The sequence below is a fragment of the Pectinophora gossypiella genome, chromosome 2 (assembly GCF_024362695.1).
Source record: "Pectinophora gossypiella chromosome 2, ilPecGoss1.1, whole genome shotgun sequence".
Lineage (NCBI taxonomy): Eukaryota > Metazoa > Arthropoda > Insecta > Lepidoptera > Gelechiidae > Pectinophora > Pectinophora gossypiella.
Window position 1 is genome coordinate 2,065,478 of NC_065405.1, and position 23,656 is coordinate 2,089,133.

The 23,656-nt window shown below is 40.1% G+C and overlaps 1 protein-coding gene across 1 annotated transcript; it reads right to left on the reverse strand.

Moving 5' to 3' along the window:
- Window positions 1-10,504: 10,504 nt before the first annotated feature.
- On the reverse strand, window positions 10,505-21,952 carry LOC126373873 (immunoglobulin-binding protein 1b). Its single transcript, XM_050020227.1, has 7 exons — window positions 21,708-21,952; window positions 20,666-20,874; window positions 19,793-19,907; window positions 17,148-17,370; window positions 15,203-15,356; window positions 14,690-14,780; window positions 10,505-11,593 (listed from the first exon to the last, which is right to left on the reverse strand). The coding sequence occupies exons 1-7, from the start codon at window positions 21,834-21,836 to the stop codon at window positions 11,483-11,485; spliced, it is 1,032 nt and encodes a 343-aa protein (XP_049876184.1). The 5' UTR covers window positions 21,837-21,952; the 3' UTR covers window positions 10,505-11,482.
- Between the last annotated feature and the right edge of the window lie 1,704 nt (window positions 21,953-23,656).

The window sequence follows — 23,656 nt, forward strand, 5'->3', positions numbered from 1 at the left end:
AGGTGAACAATCAGTGGGTCAGGTGAACACAAAGTGATTTCGACAATGGGGACACTTTGTGAGACTGTCCCTTATTTGGTAAGGACTTTACAGGCTTGAATCACCCGATTGTCCGAAAAAGTAAAGTGATTCCGTGCTTCGGAGGGCACGTTAAGCCGTGGGTCCCGACTATTAGCCGTAAAAATACCTCCACCAACCCGCAGTGGAGCAGCATGGTGGAGTATGCTCCATATCCCCTCCGGTTGATTTAGGAGAGGCCTGTGCCCAACAGTGGGACATATATAGGCTGTTTATGTTATGTATGTTATAAATTAATCCGTGGTAGCCTATCGTAGTGTCAAAGGTTCGAATCTTGGCTCGGGCTTTAAACCACTGAAGTACTTACCTAAACTTCATAAGTATTTTTTTGACATGACTTATACTAGTTTTGCCTCCGGAAAATGGGGATCATAGAATTGGGTAAGTAGTATTCATAAAGCAACACGGACCTCCGCGGGTAGTAGGTATCCTACGTCAAAGATAAATTTTGAAACTCTGCCCGCTTAGCACCGTAAGCGCGCGACTCTTTCTCGGCTGGACATACGTCACCCGTCACTCTCTCACAGTATTGCACAGAAAGAGACAGGTGATCTCCCTCATTCAGCGCTTATCGCTATCGACCCATTAGGGTCGATTAATTCTTTCAAATATTTTTCCTCTCAGACGACGCCCTGAGCCGAGGTTCGCGCCCAACTGTGCACCCTCAGGCCTGTTGTCTTAAACGTTGTACCGGGTGAGAGCCTTCAGCGCTCCCCATTTGTCCGGCCAAGTAGTTAATGCCATCTGCGGCAAATCTACATTAAGTCAGGTCAAAAAAAAAGACAGATGATCTTTGTCGCGGCGACAAAGAGTCGTGTGCTTACGGTGCAAAACCCGGAGATTACTACATAAAAACAGATCCAAAATTGACGAAAACCATTATTCTATTTAACCAACTTATTCAAGAATTTCAATCAAGAAAAACGTAATAATAACTCCGACATTTTATCACGTTCTTCTATGACGTCACAGAGCGTTTTTTTCATACAAATCCCAAAGGAATTTTGTGTTTTGACGTTGAGTAAAAAGTAACTGATTTGACCAGGAAACTTGCCTATTGATAACACTCGGCCCGGTCAATGGCCATAGGCTTTCCCCTATTACATGCGACTTAAACATGGCTGGCGAGGAGCGGTACAGAATACACTACTGCCTACCCCTTCGCAGATGCAGTCGTGGTGCTATGCTTACACTTAGAAAACAATATTCTTCTTCTTCTATCGTGTGGATTGTGAGGTGGATTACAAACCCCATCAACCCTGGTCAGGGTTATTACTGAGCCGGCATAGGCCCCTGACATGACTCATGTAACGACTACGTACTTACATCAGTAAGTAATAAAAAAAAAAAAATTGTTTATTTCGGATCAAAAAATTACATCCATATTATGTTAGTAAGATGTGACTTATGAAACTATTGTTAGTAACGAAAATTATATTTTGCACGCATTTATGACCATCACGTGAACGGGTAATTTCCCGTGATCGTCACCCTACGCACAAAACATCTCCAAAGCGGCGATGTGTATCGATCAGCTAATGTCTTCAGGATGCTGTTGGGGCTGTTTCTCAACCTGGACCAACCGGGACCAACGGCTTAACGTGCCTTCCTAAGCATTTTATCATCTTACTTTTTGGACAATCAGGAGATCAGCCTGTAATGTCCCAACCAAACTAGGGATCACAAAGTGATTTTTGTGATTTGTCCCCACCGGAATTCGAACCCGGGACCTCCGGATCGTGAGCACAACGCTCAATGTGTCCATGAGCTACGTTCGATTATGGAGCGATTTCCAAACGGAAGCTTGAGTCCGGAGAGATCAGCGGTTGTGTAGATAAACCTGATGTTGACTCATGATGTACTGTACTCGTCAGTTTATGGATTCCTCGCTGATTGATTCCAACCAGTCCGGAGGAAAGTAGCTTTAAATGTTTTATCTTTGAAGGGAAATCAGAAAAGTCCAACTGTATAAAGTGACTGCGAATCACTTGTTATGAGAGAGAGAGAGAGAGAAAATGTTTATTCAACAAATTGTGACACATTACATACGAAGTGTTACAAACAGAGTAAAAACAACAAAATATCATAAAACAATTTTTAAAACTCAGTACATAATGTGGACACGAACTCAGCATTGTGTCTATTTCCGAAGAAACAGACGCTGTTTTTCAGTCGCTCCTTAATTTTCCGTCTGTTAGATCCCGCGAAGCTGACATGACTCATAGCGCAATAAGCAATGTAGGTATCTATCAGATAGAGAAATATATTTGAACAATTATATATTAGGTATGCATAAATATTAATAGAGAATAGGTAATAACACTGCAACAGCACAATTATAACAATAACGATAATACGTAAGGTGAATAACAAAGGTATCAGTACATAATTATAATATTTCCCAACAGGATGCTTTACCACCAGGACGCCCGTTGTTTCTCCACAAGCAAACCTTTAAGGTGCTTCTTAAAAGTCGATTTACAAACAGAGCGTCTGAGAGGAGGTGGTAAGTCATTCCAACATTTGGACGCCTGATGTCTAAAACTTCCTTCAAAGGTCCTGGTACGATGAAAGGGTGTTTTTAGCAAGAAGCTATCCATTCTCCGCGAAGAGTAACTATAGGTAGCCCACTGCAACTTCGCGTACAAGTATGAAGGTTTCTTGAATACAACCACAGAATGCACTAGGCTTGCAAAGTTCAGGTCTATCCTGGATTTCATATTTAAGATTCCCTTCTGATTTAAGATTGGTGTTATATGCGTTCTAGGGGGAACCTTATAACAAAACCTAGTGCATGCATTCTGTACTCGTTGTAAACGCTGTTTTGATTTAGCCAGAAGACATGGGCCAATCACAGTACTCCCATAATTTAGCCTTGATAAAATGAGTGTCTCACAAAGCTGCAATCTGACTTCCTCACTGAGTAAACTTCGAATTTTATAGAGCACTTTTATTCTAAAAAGGCAATTTTTGACAACGTCTTCGACATGCGTGCATGCGTTATGAGTGCGTGCATATATCGAAAAAGTAAAATAAACCAATCTGTGCTGAATTTTATTGATTTCTTACGGCCTCCGTGGTCCAGTGGTTGAGAGTTGGGCTCACGATCTGGAAGTCTAGGGTTCGTATCCCGGTGGAGGGCATGTTACAAAAGTCACTTTGTGATGCCTAGTTTGGTAAGGACATTACAGGCTGATGATCCGTGCTTCGGAAGGCACGTTAAGCCGTTGGTCCCGGTTACTACTTAGTGATGTAGGCATATAGTCGTTACATGAGAAAAAAAAACAAGTATATCTTTCCCATAGGTGATAAGATGAATTATGTCGTTGACAGCGATTCCTCGATTCCTGCTACGGCGAGTCACTTTACGGCGAGTGGCTCTATCAGTGCTTACTAGATATGCCCGACGCGTCTTTATTTCCAATTGCACAATCTCGTAACCCTTGGCGGAAGCCTGACGGCAGGAAGAGGTTTTACTCGCTTCATGTTCACATTAATTGCACCTTCTCACCTCATGGGAAGTCACACTTTCAATGCATTTGCGACGAAGCGACGAAGACGCGACACAGGGGAAATCCTTTAAAACTTCCTCTCCGATAAAATACTTTTAACTTTTTAATTATGGCAAAACTTATCCGACTGAACGGATTTCTAGGCCGCCAGATTGTGCTGTATCTTTCGTCCATTTGTGTAAATCTGTTTTGTATGTTGTGTGAAATAAAGTATATTTGATTTGATTTCTAAAACATGCGTTTAAAAGGTAACTACTTAGCCCGTAGGTAACACTCGCAGATCTTCTAAACATAAGCTCACAAATAAGCTAGTCATAAGTACATCCATTCATCGCCCACAAATCCTTTACAAAACTTTTTTTTATATATGTAGCTTCTAATAATAAGTAATAAAAAGAATATTTAAATAGGAAGTTGTCAATAGCTTCCGACCCAGAGTAAACCTGAAGAAAATAAGAAGGGTTTATAATATTTTTTATTGTTTGTAGGTTCTCTAGACCTTCAAGTAGTGGCAAAAAGGTGTAGAGCTTATTTAGCTTAGTTTATCTATGACAAGAACAATAATTTCGATCACCGAATGGTGTGGCTACACTTACGCCATCTATTGACGCCAAAACGTATAGCGAGGGTCCCAACGCCGTAACAGCCAGCCTGCTTATGGAGCTGGAGATACCTAGGACCAATACCAATTTTGGCTTTCATTCATTTTCCGTACGTGCAGCCATGCTCTGGAATAGGCTGCCGAGGGTAGTTCAGGAGAGTTCCTCTTACCTAATTTTTAAAAAGAGGAAGAGCACTTTTTATCCATAGAGTATTCTTAGTCTAAGTATATAGTTTTATATATAATAGGTATGTATGTAGGTATAGTTTATTATATATGTGTATAATTTATAGAGGATTAGGCATATGTTTGTGTATATTTATTATTATTTTTAAACGGTTTTATATGTAGATATAATTATTATAATGTATTTAATATATTGCACCTCTTTTTATTCTTCTGCAGTTATTCTAATACTACCTCTGGGTTGGCTGAAAGAGATCTCTCTTAGGGATAAGTCCACCCTTGTAAAAGTCCATTTCCTGTTTGTGATGTAACTAATTGTTAAGTGCAATAAAGTACATACCTAATATAGCTTGTGTGCGCCGCACCGTTTACAAGTTCAGCTATCTAAAATTATCTCCTTCCATGCGCAAAAAGTGTACCAGTAAACCATAATAGCAGAAGTTACTATCTAGTAGTGTCGTGTCTCGTAACTCCTTACACGGAAGGTTGTAGGCAGGAAGCTGTTTCACTCGCCGGTTCCACTCACAATAATTGTGGCTCATGGGAAGCTGCACTTGTCACTTCTTGCACCTATATACCTACTTGTAACAAATACTACCTTTTTTTGACGTGACTTATTGTAGGTTTGCCACAGATGGCATTAACTACTTGGCCGGACAAATGGGGAGCGCTGAAGGCTCTCACCCGGTACAACGTTTAAGACATCAGGCCTGACGGTGCCCAGTTGGGCGCGAACCTTGGTTCAGGGCGTCGTCTGAGAGGAAAAATATTTGAAAGAATTAATTGACCCTAGTGGGTCGATAGCGATAAGCACTGATTTGAGGGAAGTCGTCGACCACGTCGGAAGTGTTTGGTGTCGCGAGCTGATTGGCTACCTCTATGGCTAGAGCCAGAGCCAAATACTACCCGTGAATGCCGTGTGTAAGTACCTGTACTTAGGGCACATGTATAACTATATTGTAAAATATAGCGATATAGGCGTACTTCACAAAAAAATAACAAAAACAAAGAAAAACACAAATAAAGAATCAGAATCTGAATCTCACGGGCCTTCCACCCTAAATCGACCTCCGGATAACCCTGTAAGTACAACCCAGTGACCCAGTAACAGGATGCAAATCCCGCCGGCAGCAGACCTCGCATTCTAACCATCACCTATGAAGCGTACGCGCATTCTAACTACCACCTGCGAGCCTGAGGCCCGCGGTAACGGAACTGTTCCACTGTATTTAAATATACTTACAGCCTACAATTACCTATGACCTCTCCGTAGTGGTGGATTACTTTTAGGCTCTTAATGGCCTCCGTGGCCCAGTGGTTGAGCGTCGTGCTCACGATCCGGAGGCCCTGCGTTCTAATCCCTGTGGGGACAAAAAAACACTTTGTGATCCCTAGTTTGGTTAGGACATCACAGGTTGATCACCTGATTGTCCAAAAGTAAGATGATCCGTGCTTTGGAAGGCACGTTAAGGCGTTGGTCCCGGTTATTGCTGATGTAAGTACGTAGTGTCGTGTGGGTTGTGAGGTGGATTACTAATCTCATTAACCCTGGTGTCAGTGTTACTATTGAACCGCCAAAGGCCCCCGACATGACTCATGTAACGACTACTTACTTACATCAGTATGTAGTAACTGGGACCAACGGCTTAACGTGCCTTCTGAAGCACGGATAATCTTACTTTCGGACAATCAGGTGATCACATTTCTATTAACTTACTAATTACTATTGGTGACTTACATCATTATTGGAAGTATTAACAGCTAGCCTCATACATCCCACTTCCATACAAACAAGGCCTAACACCCACCCAAAATCTATGAACAATGGTTCTAAAATAAATAAACCATGGTACGGTCACGAGCATTAATATGTATACACTATGATACCATGTCACATTAACTTTTTTGACAAATTGAACTGTAAGTCTCACTAAATGTCAAATATGTTAGTGTGACAGAGTCCTAAAGTGGGTACATTATATTGCTCATGACTGTACAAGTGCGGCTAGTAAGGAAAGGAGAGCGCGTTACTTCCGCGACACCTCGATACGAGCAATAATGTGCCATTCCCGGGAATATTACCACTTTGAGAACGTTCCCGATAGTAAAAAGACCCAAAACAAACGTCAAAAAAGCTCTGTTACTTAACTTTAAGGAGATAAGACCAGGGGGGTTGTAATGGCCACATCGAAGCTTTTTGACATTTGATTGCTTTGCGCATGTACAGTGAAACCTGGTTAAGTGAGACATCAAGGGACCGGCAATGTCGTATCACTTATAGAGGTATTCCACTTACCCAGTGTCTCAGATATACAGGTATAAATAAATATCTGTCTCATTTACAGAGGGTTCCATTAATAGAGGTGAGAATACAGGTTATTTCAGTTATACAGATGCGATCATTAAATAAAATAACGTGTTATGTATTTTCCAAATAAACATCTGTATGATAGTAAAGGGAAACTAAAAATGAAGGTAATTGAAGGTCAAAATTTGTACTTACGTACTTGGAATTACGTGTGGAATTTGTGGGTAGAATAAGAATGAGTAAACAAACAATGTTATCTCAGTTACAGAGGTTTATGCATATAAAATTTACTAGCTGTCTCAGTTATAGAGGTAACTATGATGATAAATCGAAAGAACGAATCCCAGATATAGAGGCTTACCTCGTCCCACTAACAGAGGTAATTCAGTGCCAAAGTGTTGGGACCTCAGCATGAGTTCCAGTTATGGAGGTTTCTCACTTATCCAGGTCCCACTTAACCAAGTTTCACTGTATATGTTATGTATGCAATTTGACATTTGCGCATATAAAAGTAAATGCGCAATGCAAACAAAAAAATTACAAAAACCAAAATTGCTTTCTTAGATGAATTGCTTCGATGTGGCCATTTTAACCGCCCAGAGTACAAGAAATAACAATTTGAAAAAGAAAAGCAGCCAGTGTCATTAATATTAAACAGTTTGTACACCGGGAACATTCCCAATTTGGGAACATTCTTCGGAACGGCACCTCACTGGATACGAGGCGCGTGCGCAGGAAACAGCCGCAGCGGGCGCGGGACGTGGTCGCGCGCACATTCCGCGGGAAGGATGTACGGGTAGAGGAGGTATATAAACATAACATACGTTCACGTCTATTTCCAATGGGGTAGTCAGAGGTACGTTCACCGTAAGATGGACTGAGTACCGTGCGCTTCACCTGAGCTTTAGTCCAACGTGATTGAGACGTATATAACGGTCGAGCCAACTGTGTTAGTGAAAACTGCATTTAAAATAAAATAATAACGCATTAGTGCAAGTCGGGTACCGAGGTGAGCTCTTTTCGAAGCCCTCAATATACTTAATACGCGCCGCGTAGGTACATTGTAGGTGCCATGCAGGAGCTCAGTTCAAGGCCGGTATTCCCATTTTTTAATCGACAGTCTACTGTTTACATAGAGTAAGGTAGTATAGTAGGCAGGAAAATAAATATATTTCCTCCACAAGTATCAATACCGCAAAATGGATTGCCGAAATTGTTCCCAATTGCATAACCTTACGAAATCAGATTAACTATAGCCCAGAGGTCTCAATATCAAGGCTTAAGTTTACGTGCGTGAATAAATACGTTGCACTTTCTAACTGCTTTATCCATTAGTCGTATTAGTTCCAACCATCGGCGATATAACCTCTAGACCTCTAATGACAGACGAACGGTGTCTGTTTACACATCTGACTCAAAGATCAGATACACGTTACCACGCGACAACTTTCGACCAATCCTTTACGTGATCTTACGAGATTGACGTATTGAGAATCTTGAGTGAGCCAATCACAACGCAACGTCCGTCTAACTCTCTCTCTCTCTCAACTTGTTAACATAATGAATTATATGCGAACAACAGAAAATGACATAGTAATAATAATATATTCAATTATGTTTGGTATGTCCGTGGCTCACGAAAGGTCTCCCATAATACCAGCGCCATATACTGAGGCATATGCAGAGGGAGACCGGAGATCCTTTTTTTTATTTTGGACGCCCTCCACAATGTGTAGTTTAGCTGTTTAATGTATTTTTAATTATTTGTCTTATTGTTTTTTAAGTAAAAAGTTTGTTAATGTGGCGTCCAATATAAAAATATTTTTTTTTTATTTCAATTAAACAGCGGTGAAATCTTGCAGTTTTATTGGACAAAAACAATATTCGATTGACATCTGTGACATGACACAAAACCATAGAAAAACATCATAGTTAGACCACAGAAATGGAATGGAAATGCCTCGTGGTTCATGAGGATAGATGAAATCCACAATCCAAACCCAATATCAGAGAAATATCCAATATAATACAAAGTTACAAAGATAGAATTCCACACCGTTGAGTTCACTATACCCAGAAACTTGGCGAACCCCTCGATAAAAGACGCCTTAAATGGCTACACATATGAGATAACCTGTCAAAATAAAAGGCTGTTCAAATGTGGAAGGAAAAGCCTCGCTCGATATCAATATTAAACTTATAGTATTACTTATTCAAAAGAACTGCTGAAAGTCCAAGGACTAAAAAGAAACAAAGTTTGTCTCGGACGGAACTTAATCTATGCGAAAAATCAAACATTAGGGGTCTACTTGGTTATATAGTCGATGATTCCAACTAGCGAAGGTCAGATACTTACTACTTACCACTCGCCACTTGCCTACAGTTACTCGACTAAACACTGATTAGCATTTCGAGTGATGTGTAGGATATCGCGAAAGGTGTTCCGTATTCCGTCTTCCTTATTGGCACAAATTAGAGGCTATTCTGGGCTATTCAAATCGTTTACATGGTGCTATGCATTCGAAATAGATACGTTTGTTTCCTAGTCGGGTTTGTTCGATTTTCATGTTAATTACGTACAGTCGGGTTATTGTTTAAGTATTCTATGGTAGGTGCAGTAAATGATATGTAAATTGCACAGTATTTACATGTAATGAGGCTAAGAGTATTGTTATAGCAAGAAGCAAGAGATATTGCAACACAATTTACTTACCTAACGTGTATTTATATTCAAAATTGTTCTTAAGGACTGTAACCTGGAACCTAACAGAGCAGCAGTAAAAGCGCATTCATGCATATCCGTATGAATGAGGCCTAGTAACGGGTGGCTTTCGTTTATAAGTTAAGGTAACATAACCTCACGACTCCCAATTGGGGTAGTCAGAGGTAGAGAGTGCTATACTAGGCCACATTCATACGGATATGCATACGCATTCCTCAGAAAGTCCTCAATGAATGCGCTTAGTACCATTACTATTCATTACTATGACGGTATACAACCCGCCCACATAAGTGCTTCAATGAACCCACCTACATGAAAAGCGGTTTAGAATAGAATAGAAATTGTTTATAATAAATATAAGTTTAGTGTATTAAGTGTGCGATTTATCCAAGCAGAAATGATGTGTAAGTATGTAGTCGTTACATGAGCCATGGCGAGGGCTTTTGGCAGCTCAGTACCTAGTTGAGCGTTGGGCTCACGATCTGAAGGTCCCGGGTTCGAAACCCGGTGGGAACATATCACCAAAATCTCTTTGTGATCCGTAGTTTGGTTAGGACATTACAGACTGATCACCTGATTGCCCGTGTGATCCATGCTTCGTAAAGCACGTTTAGCCGTTGGTTACTACTTACTGATGTAAGTTAGTAGTCGTTACGAGCCATGTCAGGGGCCTTTGGCGGCTCAATACCTTGACACCAGGGTTGATGGAAGTTGTTAATCTACCTTACAACTCACACGATAGGAGAGCCTGAGAAATGCATTTTCGAAGGTAAGTGACCTGACCTGTATTGGACTAGTTTTCCCTAAGCGGGTTGGAAGGTCAGACAGGCAGTCGCTTCTGTAAAAAACCGGACCTGTCAAATCTTCAGCTTAGGTAAGCGGACCTTGTGAAAAACGGGATAATGCTAGGGAGATTATGGTGTTACGAAATCTGTTGGTGTAGCGGGACGTTATGACTCATCATCCTTTCTTCCAGCAGACATGTGAGAATGAAATATAAACGGGGAGAGGGCTAAAACAAGAAAAAGAAGAGTGTAAGTGTAAGAAAAGTGACCTACTGTCTATAATTTACTTACTACCACAATCAAACACATGAATAGTTAACAAATTCATTTATTCATGACTTTACTACATAAATAGGTTTAGTACATCATAGATTAGAATTTAAATAATTCCACGACACCCACAGAGCAGCGCGTGGTTTATTACGCACTGGCTTTTGCCATAACACAATACGAATAAACATTTCAATAGTCGTAAAACACATGTTTTAGGGTTGAACCACATCTGACCGCATTCTATCCTTTTCTGTCGATCATAACCATCATTTCCTAGAGCGAGATAAAGAGAGTGAATGCAACCGCAGGCGACTCGTTGATTCCGCCGTGTTCGGTCGCATTTTGGCGACAAGGGTGTGCTGCCGGCAACGGAACCTGAGCTCTATGTTTTATAGTATGTTTTTCGATCATTTTAAACTATTCGGTGCACGTCTAATATTTATAATAGGCTACTTGACAACCTAGAATTACACCTAGCTGACCTAGAATTTAATCAAATGATATCGCTTTTTACGAAACGTCAAAACGAAATTTTCTTTGCAGTTTGTATGGAAATACTGTCCTGTGACGTCATCAACAAAAGCGGTCAAACGTCGTACTCATAGTATAAAACAAAGTCGCTTTTTCTGTCCCTATGTCCCTATGTACGCCTAAATCTTTAGAACTACGCAACGGATTTTGATGCAGTTTTTTTTAATAGATAGAATGATTCAAGAGGAAGGTTTATATGTACAATACCATCCTTTAAATAGTGGAGAAATACTGTTTTTTGAGGTTTTTAATGTGATGTCGTAAATAATTTCATTTTTTTTTCTCAGCATTGCACCCGAGCGAAGCCGGGTCGGGTCGCTAGTAATTCATAAATAAAATTCGGAAATAAGTCGATAAGTAAAATGAGATTGGTTTTTGATCATCTTAGATTGGCTTCTGGATAGATTAGCATTCTATCATTTATCTTTGACCCGGTCAAATACCCTATTGTATCATACTCAGACATACAGAAGACAAGTTATACGTCTAGCTCCTGTTGTATCGGTTGCCCCAGCCGCGGCGGTGGTCATCCTTGTACTCATCGAAGTTGCGCTGCCGAGCCAGGTGCTCAGGGTCATCTGCTTCCGTCAGCTTCTCCTGTAACAAGTTGGCGGAAAAAATATGTACAGTCATGAGCAATATCATGTACCCGCTTTAGAACCCTGTCGCACTATCATATTTGACATTTAATGAGACCTACGGTTTAATTTGTCAAAAAAGTGAATGTGTATAATTAATAACTTTGGGAAAAATATACAGGGTGTTAGTGACATCGTAACGAAAACTTGAGAGATGATACAGATCTTTATTCTGAATTTGGACGGCCTTATTGCGCTAGAGCAATTTCTTCCATGCAACCACTACCAGGAACCAAACATTCACCAAACTTGGATGCGGGATGGAAAGGGAAAGTTGCAGTTGTTTCGTTTACGACGCCGCGAGCGCGACGTTGCCGGTTCTCTAACCTAACGCGCGACGTTGCCAGTTTTAAAACATAACAACATAACATAGTATCACGCCTGGATCCCCTAAAAGGTAGGCAGGGTGTATAGTACACTCACTCCTCGCCAGCTATGTTTAAGTCCCATGTAATAGAGGCGAGCGAATTCAGTGGTGCTAATTCCTGTAAATACCATCTAATTGTATTTTAAGTTATATCTGCCATTTTCTTATCCGCCGAAAAGGAAAGGGACGGGTAATCGACAAGCATAAAATTTATGGAACACACGTCAATTTTAAGCACAAATCTAAAACAACCGTCTAAAAATTTTACATTGGCCTTAAAAATTATGTTGACAGCATACGTCAAACGGTTTGCATACCAGCGAGATACCCTTTTGATTCGCCCGGGTTATTCATTAATTTACTCATTCTTCCTAAAATTAAGAGCTGTCAATCATCCGTCCCTTTCCTTTTCGGGGGATAAGAAAATGACAGGTATAACTTAAAATAGTTACAGGAATTAGCACCACTGAATTCGCTCGCCTCAATTACATGGGACTTAAACATAGCTGGCGAGGAGTGAGTGTACTTATACACCCCTGCCTACCTTTTAGGGGATAACTTAAAGTAAAATTAGGAGGTGTCTGCAGGAATCGGGGCCAGTGCTGTAAGCCCGAGTCGGAATTCTAACACGTGGCACGCGATCACGGATTTGACACCCTCACTTATTTCCATACGTAAACTTACACGCTTAACGACATCTAGTTACTCCATTGCAAAATGGAGTATTTTTATCGGAATATAATAAACTACCTACCACTACCTTTACCTTTTTCTACTACCTTTTTGTATTTTATGTGTTCTTGGAAATATATTGATTTGTATGATTTACCACCCGGACACTCCATACAAAAATTTCATTCTTACCATGTACCGTTAACGTGGAAGTGCCAGCGAGGCACAGTCCACGCGCTCTCCCTTTTACTCCTTAGCGGCTTATGGCCATTTAAGACTATCAGGGCTCAAACTGGATGACAGCGGCAGCGGTGCGGCGGCGATAGCGGCGCGGGGAGCGGCCGCTGTTCCGTTCTCGATGCCAGCGGCCAAATCGCGCGGTGTTGCGGCGGTATAGACTTGTGTCTCAAATGAACGCGATGTCGAAACGGCGACAACGCATTTTCGATTGTAGTTCTTTTGTTTCGTACGATTTATTATGGGCAAAAGAAGATCTGAATCCCTATAATGAACAAAGGAAACAAAAAGGCGAGTTTCAAACGCAGAGACACCGCTCGACTAGAGCGCACCGCTCGTACCCCGCTCGCCGCGCCGCTGCCATCGAGAACACTTCACTATAAGTCTTAGCGTTTGAACGCGCCGCTCCCCGCACCGCCGCCGCTGCCGCTGTCATCCAGTTAGAGACCTAAGACCCAGAGGGGTCGAGGTCGGCGCCCGATACGTATTGGTGCGGGGCGGAGTGTTACCCTTCTATACGCAGTATTATTCTTTATTCTCTAACACAATACAAGTGTTAATCGTTTGTATACATATAAGTTTGTACCGTGTGTAGCATGCACCGTCCTTAGCGTTATCCCGTTTTTCACAGTCCGCTTACATAACCTGAAAATTTGACAGGTCCGGTTTACAGAAACGACTGCCTATCTGATTTTCCTACCCCAAGGACGGAAATTACGGGTTGGTCATATCACAGATATCTTCGAAGACGGTTTGTAGGTTTCCTGACGAAGCTTTTCTTCACCGCTGAGCTCACATTAAGGGTGGCATTAATAAACTAATCTCAACTTTGAGACTGCTCTCAAGATCATGTTAATGCGACAGTTCTTATATAAAAACAGAGACTTGAGCATGATCTTGAGGGCAGTCTCAGCTGAGATTAGTTTATTAATACCACCCTAATCATTATATCATCATCATTGTGCTTAAGCGTCACATGAAACGATGTGACGTAGACCCGTTGCAATGGGAGGCGAAGGCAGCTGAACGGTCGTTATGGAGGCGTACAGTGAACACCAAGGTGTTTGACTTCGAGAAGGAGAGACTTCAGAAGCTCGATACAAAGCGAGACGAGCTCAAGGCGCGACCACCTGCTGCCATAAATTATAATTATTTAGGAGGAGTGCTGACGTGCATTGAATGCGGTCGTACATTTAATGCTAAGATCGGATATGTCAGTCACTTGAGAGCGCACGAACGACGCTCTCATTAGTTGTCGAGTCGCTGTGGCCGAATACGGTCAGGATGGATTGATTGAATCATTATAATATTTATGGCATAGACGTAAGGAGAGCGCGCAGAATCTCTGTCTCGCTCGCACGCATAGGGTACCAAAGGGTTGAACCACATCAAGCAGCACGGAACTTCACTCTCCTATGCTTCTATCCTAAGCGACGGAATTGACTAGAAGGTCGGAGTGCAGGATGAAAAATAAAAATTTAGTACCCAGCGCGGGCAATTATTGTGAGATCACTTATTCTAATCAGACGAAAGTACGTCGGCGTCCAATTTCAAAATTCGAACATACAAATTAGACTGATTAAAAATAAAAACAACGGTCCGCGCGCAGCCATCACGATTTAAGTCTAAACTTTGTTCGAGGGGGGGTGAAGTAAACCTAGCTCCGACCCTGGTGGGGAGCGGAGAGTTGCCGTCCTATACGTAGTATTATTGCTTATTCTATGACAATGTGTATGTAAGAACGAGATCTTTGTATGGAGTGTCAGGTTTGTTGTCTACCTTTTGGATCTTGTCGGCCTCCTCGCCGTCCGCGTCAGCCTCCGAGCTCTGAATGGTCGTCTGCTGTATCGAAGTGCACGACCCGGGGAAACTGAAAGTAATAAACATATTAACAAATTGGAAGAAAGAGTTAGGAAGCTAAAGTGGTGTCAGGGGCGAATTCTACCTACACCAACTTTCTTTCTTCTTCTTTCGATTACCAACCCCATCAAACCTGGTGTCAGGGTTACTATTGACCCGCTAAAGGCCCTGACATGGCTGATGTAACGACTACTTACTTACATCAGTAAGAGGTAACCGGGACCAACAGCTTAACGTGCTTCCAAAGCACGGATCATCCTACTTTCGGACAGTCTCCTATCAGCATAATGTCTTAACCAAACTAGGGATCACAAAGTGATTTTTGTGCTATGTCCGCACCGGGATTTGAACCCGGGACCTCCGGATCGTGAGCCCAACGCTCAAACCACTGGACCACGGAGGCCGTAGAAGATGGAAGTGTAATGTACTCACAGTCCCTCCCGCACGCGGTTGTCGTAGAACTCCTCAATAGTCATGGTGGGAATTGAGGGGTACCCGAGTCCGTAGATGGACTTCTGTACCGCGTCACGGGTGATGATCACCGGCTTCAGGGGCGGCATGCGAGCCTTCTCCTTCGGTACGTGTTCTGCAAACAATAATAATAATAAGAATAAAATGTTTATTTGACCAAAAATTACAAGTTACAGAATTTCTTACATAAACTCTGCCTCCTAAACTAGGTTTACCTGTATCTTAGGAAGCAGTGTTCGGCCATGGTAGTCATGATGTAGGTTTTTTTTTTTGACGTGACTTATTGTAATTTTGCCGCAGATGGCATTAACTACTTGGCCGGATGATGTTGTAGGTAAGGTGCCAGGAATACCAGGGTGTGTCGGTGTGTATGTGTGTGCGTGTGTGCGTGTGCGCGTGCGCGTGCGCGTGTGCGTGTGCGTGTGCATGTGTGTGTGTGCGTGTGCGTGTGCATGTGTGTGTGTGCGTGTGCGTGTGTGTGTGTGTGTGTGTGTGCGCGTGTGCCATGCGTGTGTCTGTGTGTGTGAATGTGTGAGCGAGCGAGCGTGCGTGCGTTTGGATTTGTGTGTGGTCAACGAGGGTAAGAAGTTGGAGCAGATGCGTGGTGGGTATAAAGTAATGGTGGTGGGTACAATGTATCATAGATATACAGGGTGTTAGTGACATCGTAACGAAAACTTTGAGGGACGGTTCAGACCATGATTCTGAATTGATATCAAGTAGAATTTTCATATATGCAATTGAAAATAATTAAAAAAAAAAACAATTGTCCGACAGGAAAATCCACTTGATATCAACTCAGAATCATGATCTGAATCATCCCCCTCAGTATTCGTTGCGATGTCACTAACACCCTGTATTAATAATGTACAGTTGACGTAGTGTTACTTTCAGGTCGCAGGCCGAATCCAACACAGGCCTAAACCAATGATTGTCGAATTAGTTTTCTAATCCATTTTTGGATCATAAATGATTATCATGTGCACAGCGGTGAAGGAAAACATCGTGAGGAAACCCACATTCCAGTTCAGTGTGACCTAACCTGTATTGGACTAGATTTTCCTTCGCGGGTTGGAAGGTCAGACAGACAGTCGCTTCTGTAAAAAACCGGACCTGTCAAATCTTCAGGTTAGGTAAGCGGACCCTGTGCAAAAGGGATGATGATATTAATAATATAAAGTACTATTCAGTGGCGGAGGACAGTAGTCCTAGCACGGCTTTGAAATAGATTACTCTGGGCGCCATCCCTCCCGCGGCAGACTGAGTACTGCGGGGCGGAAGGCAAGAGAGAAACTACTGCCCTATTTTTCCCTAAAAAAATTTGCATGGAGAATGCTACACCGACAAGGGTGCGGCTATTAAATTAAGTATAACACAGTGTATGGTGTGTAATAGTAACAGTGGTATAGTGGTTAGAACGTTGGGCTCACGATCGGGACGTCCAGGTTCAATTCCCAGTGGGGATATATCACAAAAATCACTTTGTGAGGCCTGGTTTGGTTAGGACATTGCAGGCTGATCACCCGATAGTCGGAAAGTAAGGTACTGCGCGTTCACCAGCACGATAGAAGAATCATCCATCCATGGTCTAGTGGTTAAAGTGTTAGCCTCACGATCTGGGTGTCCAGGTTCGATTCCTGATGCGGACGTTGAAGGAAACACTTTGTGAGACCGTCCCTGTTTGGTAACGACATTGCAGGATTGTTTTGCATTTATAGCACTTAAGATTTAGAATGATCTGCTCTGAACCAAAGTGCGCGTATGCAACGATTGATGAATGTGGTGGAAGCAAGAGAAGTGCGTCTGGATTGAAGGAAATGGAATCACATAGCCTCTACTTACCCCGGAAATACTCACAAATGAGATTGTGGCTATATGGGAATGTGTAGTAATTAAAAAAACTTACCCCCACGCTTAGTCATGTATTCAAGAATAGGTTTCTCCTGCTCGATACTGCTGAGCTCATCGAGGGCGTTGTTGACATAACTCTGTATGAGAGTCAGGAAGTACTCTCGCTTGATCTCCTCGTCTGTGTGCTGCAGCTTCATGGCCTTAGAGAGAGTGACGATCTTTTCCTTCAGCTCCTTAGCTGCTTTGTAACGCTTGATCTTTGCCTCCCTCGAGAGGACCTGAAATATATAAGTATACTTTATTGAGCACAATGGACCCAAGGTAATAAGGGCAACAGATATAGAAAGGCACAACAGGCGGCTGCAACCTTTGGATACAGGTAAATGTTGTACAAATATAATGGTAGCGGGTTTAGCGCATTCTGACAATAAATAATGAAAAGAAATACCTACATTAAATAAATATATGTATTTCATATATACAGGGTGTAAGTGACATCGTAACGAAATCTTTGAGGGATGATTCAGATCATGATTCTGAGTTGTTATCAAGTGGAATTTCCTGTCGCAAAATTCATGAAAATTTTAGTATTTTATTTTTTATTTTTTCAGTCTCATATTGTGTTTTAAGCTGCATAGAACCTAAATTTTAAATTATATAAATAAAAATGACTAATTATTAAAAATTATCAATGTACAACCACAATAAATAATAACGTACCTACAACTTCAGCTGTGCACAGGTGAATAGCCACACGGATCAATGGCAACGCGCGCTACTAAAGTACGCATTATGAACAGATACTATTTCTTTATATATTATAGGGGGATTAGGGGGGGGGGGATTATATATATATATATTATACAGGGTGGCCCAGAAGTTCAGGTTCAAAATGAAAAATTAGAAAGAGGGGCTCATTAGCTACCAGAAACACCCCCATGTATGTTCAGCAATTATTTACAGTTTAGGAGATATGACCCATTTTGTACCTTTTTCTAGATTTTCTACCTTACTTCAGAAATAATCATTTTGTCGCTATCCCTTTCTTAATAATTATTTTATTTTACTTCACAACTATGCCTAAGTCTGTGTACCGCTCAATCAAGTATAAATCAAAGTGAAATCAAAAATAAAAAAAGTTATCGGAAGTCAAAGTGAGAATTCGACCAAAATTGTTACAGTTGTTAAAACTTCGCCGAAGAATAATAAACACATGAGATTGTCATAGACACTGAAAGTATTTCTAAAAACTGCTCCATTTAATAGGCGTGGTTAAAAAAATACATTCATTATATCTCATTGCATATCTTACACATAGATTATGAAGCTCGGTGAAGTGTGGGTATTTAAGTTGTGGGTTCATATTTCAATGGATGTACCTATGACAATCCCGATTGGGTTATATTTGGAAGCTTATGTTATGTTATCTAAAAAATCAAAGTGAAATCAAAAATAAAAAAAGTTATCGGAAGTCAAAGTGAGAATTCGACCAAAATTGTTACAGTTGTTAAAACTTCGCCGAAGAATAATAAACACATGAGATTGTCATAGACACTGAAAGTATTTCTAAAAACTGCTCCATTTAATAGGCTTTTAGAAACATTCAAAAAAAGTACCCTTAATACGGGCAAAAAACTAAGTAATTAGCCCTCAAAGATTGCAAGACAGACAGATTTGAAGGAAAATTTGACATTCTCATACAATGTAGCTGCTACTTTGTAACGTTGTTAAAGGTGCTCAAAGACACATTTTCAAGACAGACACTGTTGGTGATTCATACTATTGGATACTATAAATCACCAACAGTGTCTGGGGATAACTTTTTCCTTGAAATCTATGTACCTTCATTAAAATACGAATACCAAAAGTGACTGCAAGTTTTGTCTTCTGATTGTTGCTATGTCTACCCTGTTAGCGATTATAAGCGTGATTTTTATTTACTTTTAATTGAAAATGTGTCTTTGAGCACCTTAACAATGTTACAAAGTAGCAGCTACATTGCATGAGAATGTCAAATTTTCCTTCAAATCTGTCTGTCTTGCAATCTTTGAGGGCTAATTACTTAGTTTTTTGCCCGTATTAAGGGTACTTTTTTTAATGTTTCTAAAAGCCTATTAAATGAGGCAGTTTTTAGAAATACTTTCAGTGTCTATGACAATCTCATGTGTTTATTATTCTTCGGCGAAGTTTTAACAACTGTAACAATTTTGGTCGAATTCTCACTTTGACTTCCGATAACTTTTTTTTTTATTTTTGATTTCACTTTGATTTATCTTTGATTGAGCGGTACACAGACTTAGGCATAGTTGTGAAGTAAAATAAAATAATTATTATGAAAGGGATAGCGACAAAATGATTATTTCTGAAGTAAGGTAGAAAATCTAGAAAAAGGTACAAAATGGGTCATATCTCCTAAACCGTAAATAATTGCTGAACATACATGGGGGTGTTTCTGGTAGCTAATGAGCCCCTCTTTCTAATTTTTCATTTTGAACCTGAACTTCTGGGCCACCCTGTATATCTATATACTTCTTACTTCTTCCGTAGTGATATTATGTGTAAGTAAAAGAGGGGACTTGGAGACTGGATTCCATATAAAATTTTAGAGAACAGGCCTGAGGATGCCCAGTCTCATGATCTTTAAAAAGTGCTTTCATATCCAATCACTAATAATAACTTATGTGATGATGATACACTTACCATGCTAGCAATCTTGGCTTGTTCACTCTGTGGTCTTTCACTCTTGCCCTCGGGGTCCGGTTGTGGAATCTCTATGTCTGTTATTCCATAATCCTTGCACCTCTGTAGAAAGTCTCTGGAAATAAGAAACATATCAAATAACAGTACTATGGCTCAAATGGCATAAACCCAGCAGAATGGCTCAAAGTTGACTTTGAATACTATTACTATTTAGTACATTTATATCAGATAAAATAAAAAATAGCTGCTTAAGAGTAGTTTATGACGCCCAAACTAGCTAAATGAATCTTACCTATATCTTAGGCATAAGAAAACTACAAATGAGGCCTCCTGCAAACACTTCCTAATTGTATTTTACATTATACACATCTTCTTATCCGCCAAAAAGGATAGGGACAGATGGTTGAAAACTGTTAATGTTAAAATAAATGAGAGAATGAATGCTTGCTATTATGCAATCTATTTGATGTGTTGTAATAAAAAAATAAAATTAAAAAAGATGAAAAATAAAAGTTTTAATAAGATTTAAGTTAAATATGCAGTACCTGCATACTGTGCTTTTATTTACTTATGTATTTGTACAAAATAAAATATACACAGAAAACAGTACAGGTAAGCTTATCTATTTTATGTTACTTTTGAGACTTACATAGTATCTCTTATTAGTCTGTGCTGTTAATATAATAATAATAGTGAGATTGGGTGCCTCTTGGCAAATCCAGTATCCATAGCGGCAAGGCTTTTATATAAATACTGTACTGTGTCTCTTAGGAATAACAATCCCTGAACAGCATGGTGTAGTGCTGTAATGGTGTTCTTTTAAAAAATAAATAAATAGTGTAACACCAAGTTTGCAGCTGAAAAAGTACTCACTTGAAATAAATTTCAGCAACTTGAATGATGTCTGACCGTTGTCGGCCCACCAGCTTGAGTGTGAGTGTGCCAAGCAGCGCGGGCAGCAGCAGGTACTGCAGGGTCTCCGTTGGGATCTCCTCTACGCTCTCGTTGGCACTGAACATCCCCGACAGCGACACCATGTTGGTGCACTTCTCAAACTTGGATATTGCAGCCTTTATGCTCATCTGAAAGGGAAGTTACTTTCAGAAAAGTGTGAGAGAATAAGATGTTTATTCAAATGAGTACACATAGATAATATAACATTTTTTTTTTCCTTTAAATATCTGCAATTAGTCGCAAGACTTTAATCAGATTTGGTGTGTGAATTGATTAGTTAGAAGTAAAGCAACCAATGCCACCATCTTCCATAGTACTCAGCGCCCAAGAACATCCTTCCTTTTGAGCCTCTTCACCCTGTTGCTAGCTTCCAACAGCATAGTTACTAAGGGATTTGGATGGTTACTCAACCGTTCCTTATGCCTTTTGTTGTACTTTAGTTAGATAACATAACATAAGCTTCCAAATATAACCCAATCGGGATTGTCATAGGTACATCCATTGAAATATGAACCCACAACTTAAATACCCACACTTCACCGAGCTTCATAATCTATGTGTAAGATATGCAATGAGATATAATGAATGTATTTTTTTAACCACATAAAAAACACTTGACGGACTTATTTCAATTTTCACGATTGAAGTCAAAATTATTTAACTACTTAATAAATAGTATCAATAAGCCAAAGTGATGACTGTAGTCTGTGAAATTGAGAAGTTATATATAAAATATATAAAATATACAAAAAATGCCGACACTCTAAAATGCGTCAATTTTTAGCTAAGAAATTGCACACTTTGTTTTTACATTATAATCAACCAAAACAATTTCATTTCCTTACGCAAATAAGTTATTGAAAATGTTACAAAGATTACTCCTGTATGAAAGTATATATTGCTTCATAAATAAAGCCCGTAAACAATTCCACAATAAATAGGGACATAATAAAAGACTTACCTGAACTGGATCGCTGTTGGTCGCTTCTTTGCCAGTTTCTATGGTTTCAAATAACTTCATGCCACTTTCGAATACCTGTTTCATTGTTTCATCATCCGAAGATTGCCCAGCATCACTCTGAGACATCATTTTGAATAGATTTTTCTCGAAACACTAAAGAAAATCGCTAGAAATCACAAATATTGCTTTTTTGCGGGGCCGAGTGGCTGGGCTGGCTGATTGACTGACAGACGGACAATAGGTACTGTACTGACATTGACATAACAACAGGGTTGCCAATGTAATTTTACAAAATCTTCAATGATCTGAGTCAAATTCCCTCGCGCGCCTCGGTCAAAAAAATGTGCTCGTTCATGATAATAATCATTATTTAATTTTTTTGCCACTATCAATACAGCTTACATACATCTCTCTGCTGGGCACAAGCCTCCCCTCAATCAACCGGAGCGTGTATGGACGCTGTTCCACTGCGAATTGGCGGAGGTGTTTTACGACTAGTGACCGAGACCAACGGCTTAACGTGCTTTTTGAAGCAGGGACTCATCTGACAACAGATAATCAGGTGATTTAGCGTGGAATATCCTTCCCTAACAAAGGACAGTTTCACAAAGTGATTTCGACAATGTTCCCATCTCAATTATATTTTTTTTTTAAATATCTTCAATGTCAAGATCCTCACATTTTCTACTCTGCATAATACAAATCCCCAATCAACTTGAGATTCCCCGCAGTTTGGGGAACTTCCTATAAGTTGGCAACCCTGCTAGTATTTTTCCTCTTGTTTTTCCTTAATTATGTGCCTACCCTGGATATAGATCTTTTAAGCCAAGCTTCACATTTTATTAATTATTTATTTATTATAAAAAAATATACTTTTTTGCTTGATAATGTTGCCATTTACATAAAAGGTGCAAATCAGTAGCAAAATTACTTATTATATTCATAGATAGTTGGGGGATTTACCATCAGCCGTAATATAGCATGCTAGAGCTAGATCTTTGCTTTTCTTTATGGTGTTTTAACAGTGTGGTGTGTGGTTTGTGGTTTCGTCGAACTATCGAACACTGACGAAACCAAATCGCATTAATCACATAAGTACCCTTTATTGGCCGTATAATGAGCACTCAACAAAGTGGTTACATAACATAACACTCACGACTATTCCTTATTGCGGTAGTCAGAGGATTCATGCACGGATTGCACGGCACTGAAGGACTTTCCCAACCAATCGACGTTCTCCGAAAACACGATAGATGGCGTTGTTAAGTTTTTTATTTGTTTAAACTTCTAATTTCATGGATAACAGACATATGCATCTTTTATCTTTGTTTTTGGGTATAAACGATGACCCTTTTTTACACCAAGGTATAATTACAACTTCCACCCATTATTATTCTGATCAAAATAAAGAGAAGCAATATGTATAGGTAGCAACTTCATTCTACTTGTATATAATGTGATCGAAATATCAAGCAACAATTAGTTTAATGCTTCTGCCATTACATTACATTTTTGATAAATGATTTACCCCAGTAATGAGAAAATAGGTAATTATCACGCTAAAAGTGAACAACGCCATCTATCGTGTGTTTGGGGAACGTAGTAGCCTGGAAAGTCCCTCCTTGCATTGCAACAGTGTTGAAATATCGGGAGTCCCTTAATCCTGATTGAACGAGGTTAGAACATGGTATATTTGTGTTGTGTTTTAATGAAAAATATAACCTCATAAATCTCTAACAATAATAATTATAATTAAATAAAATGCAACTCTACGAAATAGTGTTGCCGCTCGATAGTGCCCTATCGATAGTTTTCGATCGAACTATCGATAGTTTACCAAAAAACGATAGTATCGAAAATAACGATAAACGATAATATCGATAGTATCGTAAGCTCTTTTTTGGCGATACTATTGATAAGCAACGATAGTATCGATACTATCGATAGTT

Bases quoted from the DNA above. Each gene is read 5' to 3' on its own strand.
- LOC126373873 (XM_050020227.1), bottom strand. From the start codon at position 21,836: ATGATGTCTCAGAGTGATGCTGGGCAATCTTCGGATGATGAAACAATG. The intron at 17,371-19,792 runs GTAAGTGTATCA...TATATATTTCAG, and splicing joins AAGCCAAGATTGCTAGCATG to GTCCTCTCGAGGGAGGCAAA. The intron at 15,357-17,147 runs GTAAGTTTTTTT...TATTGTTTGCAG, and splicing joins ATACATGACTAAGCGTGGGG to AACACGTACCGAAGGAGAAG.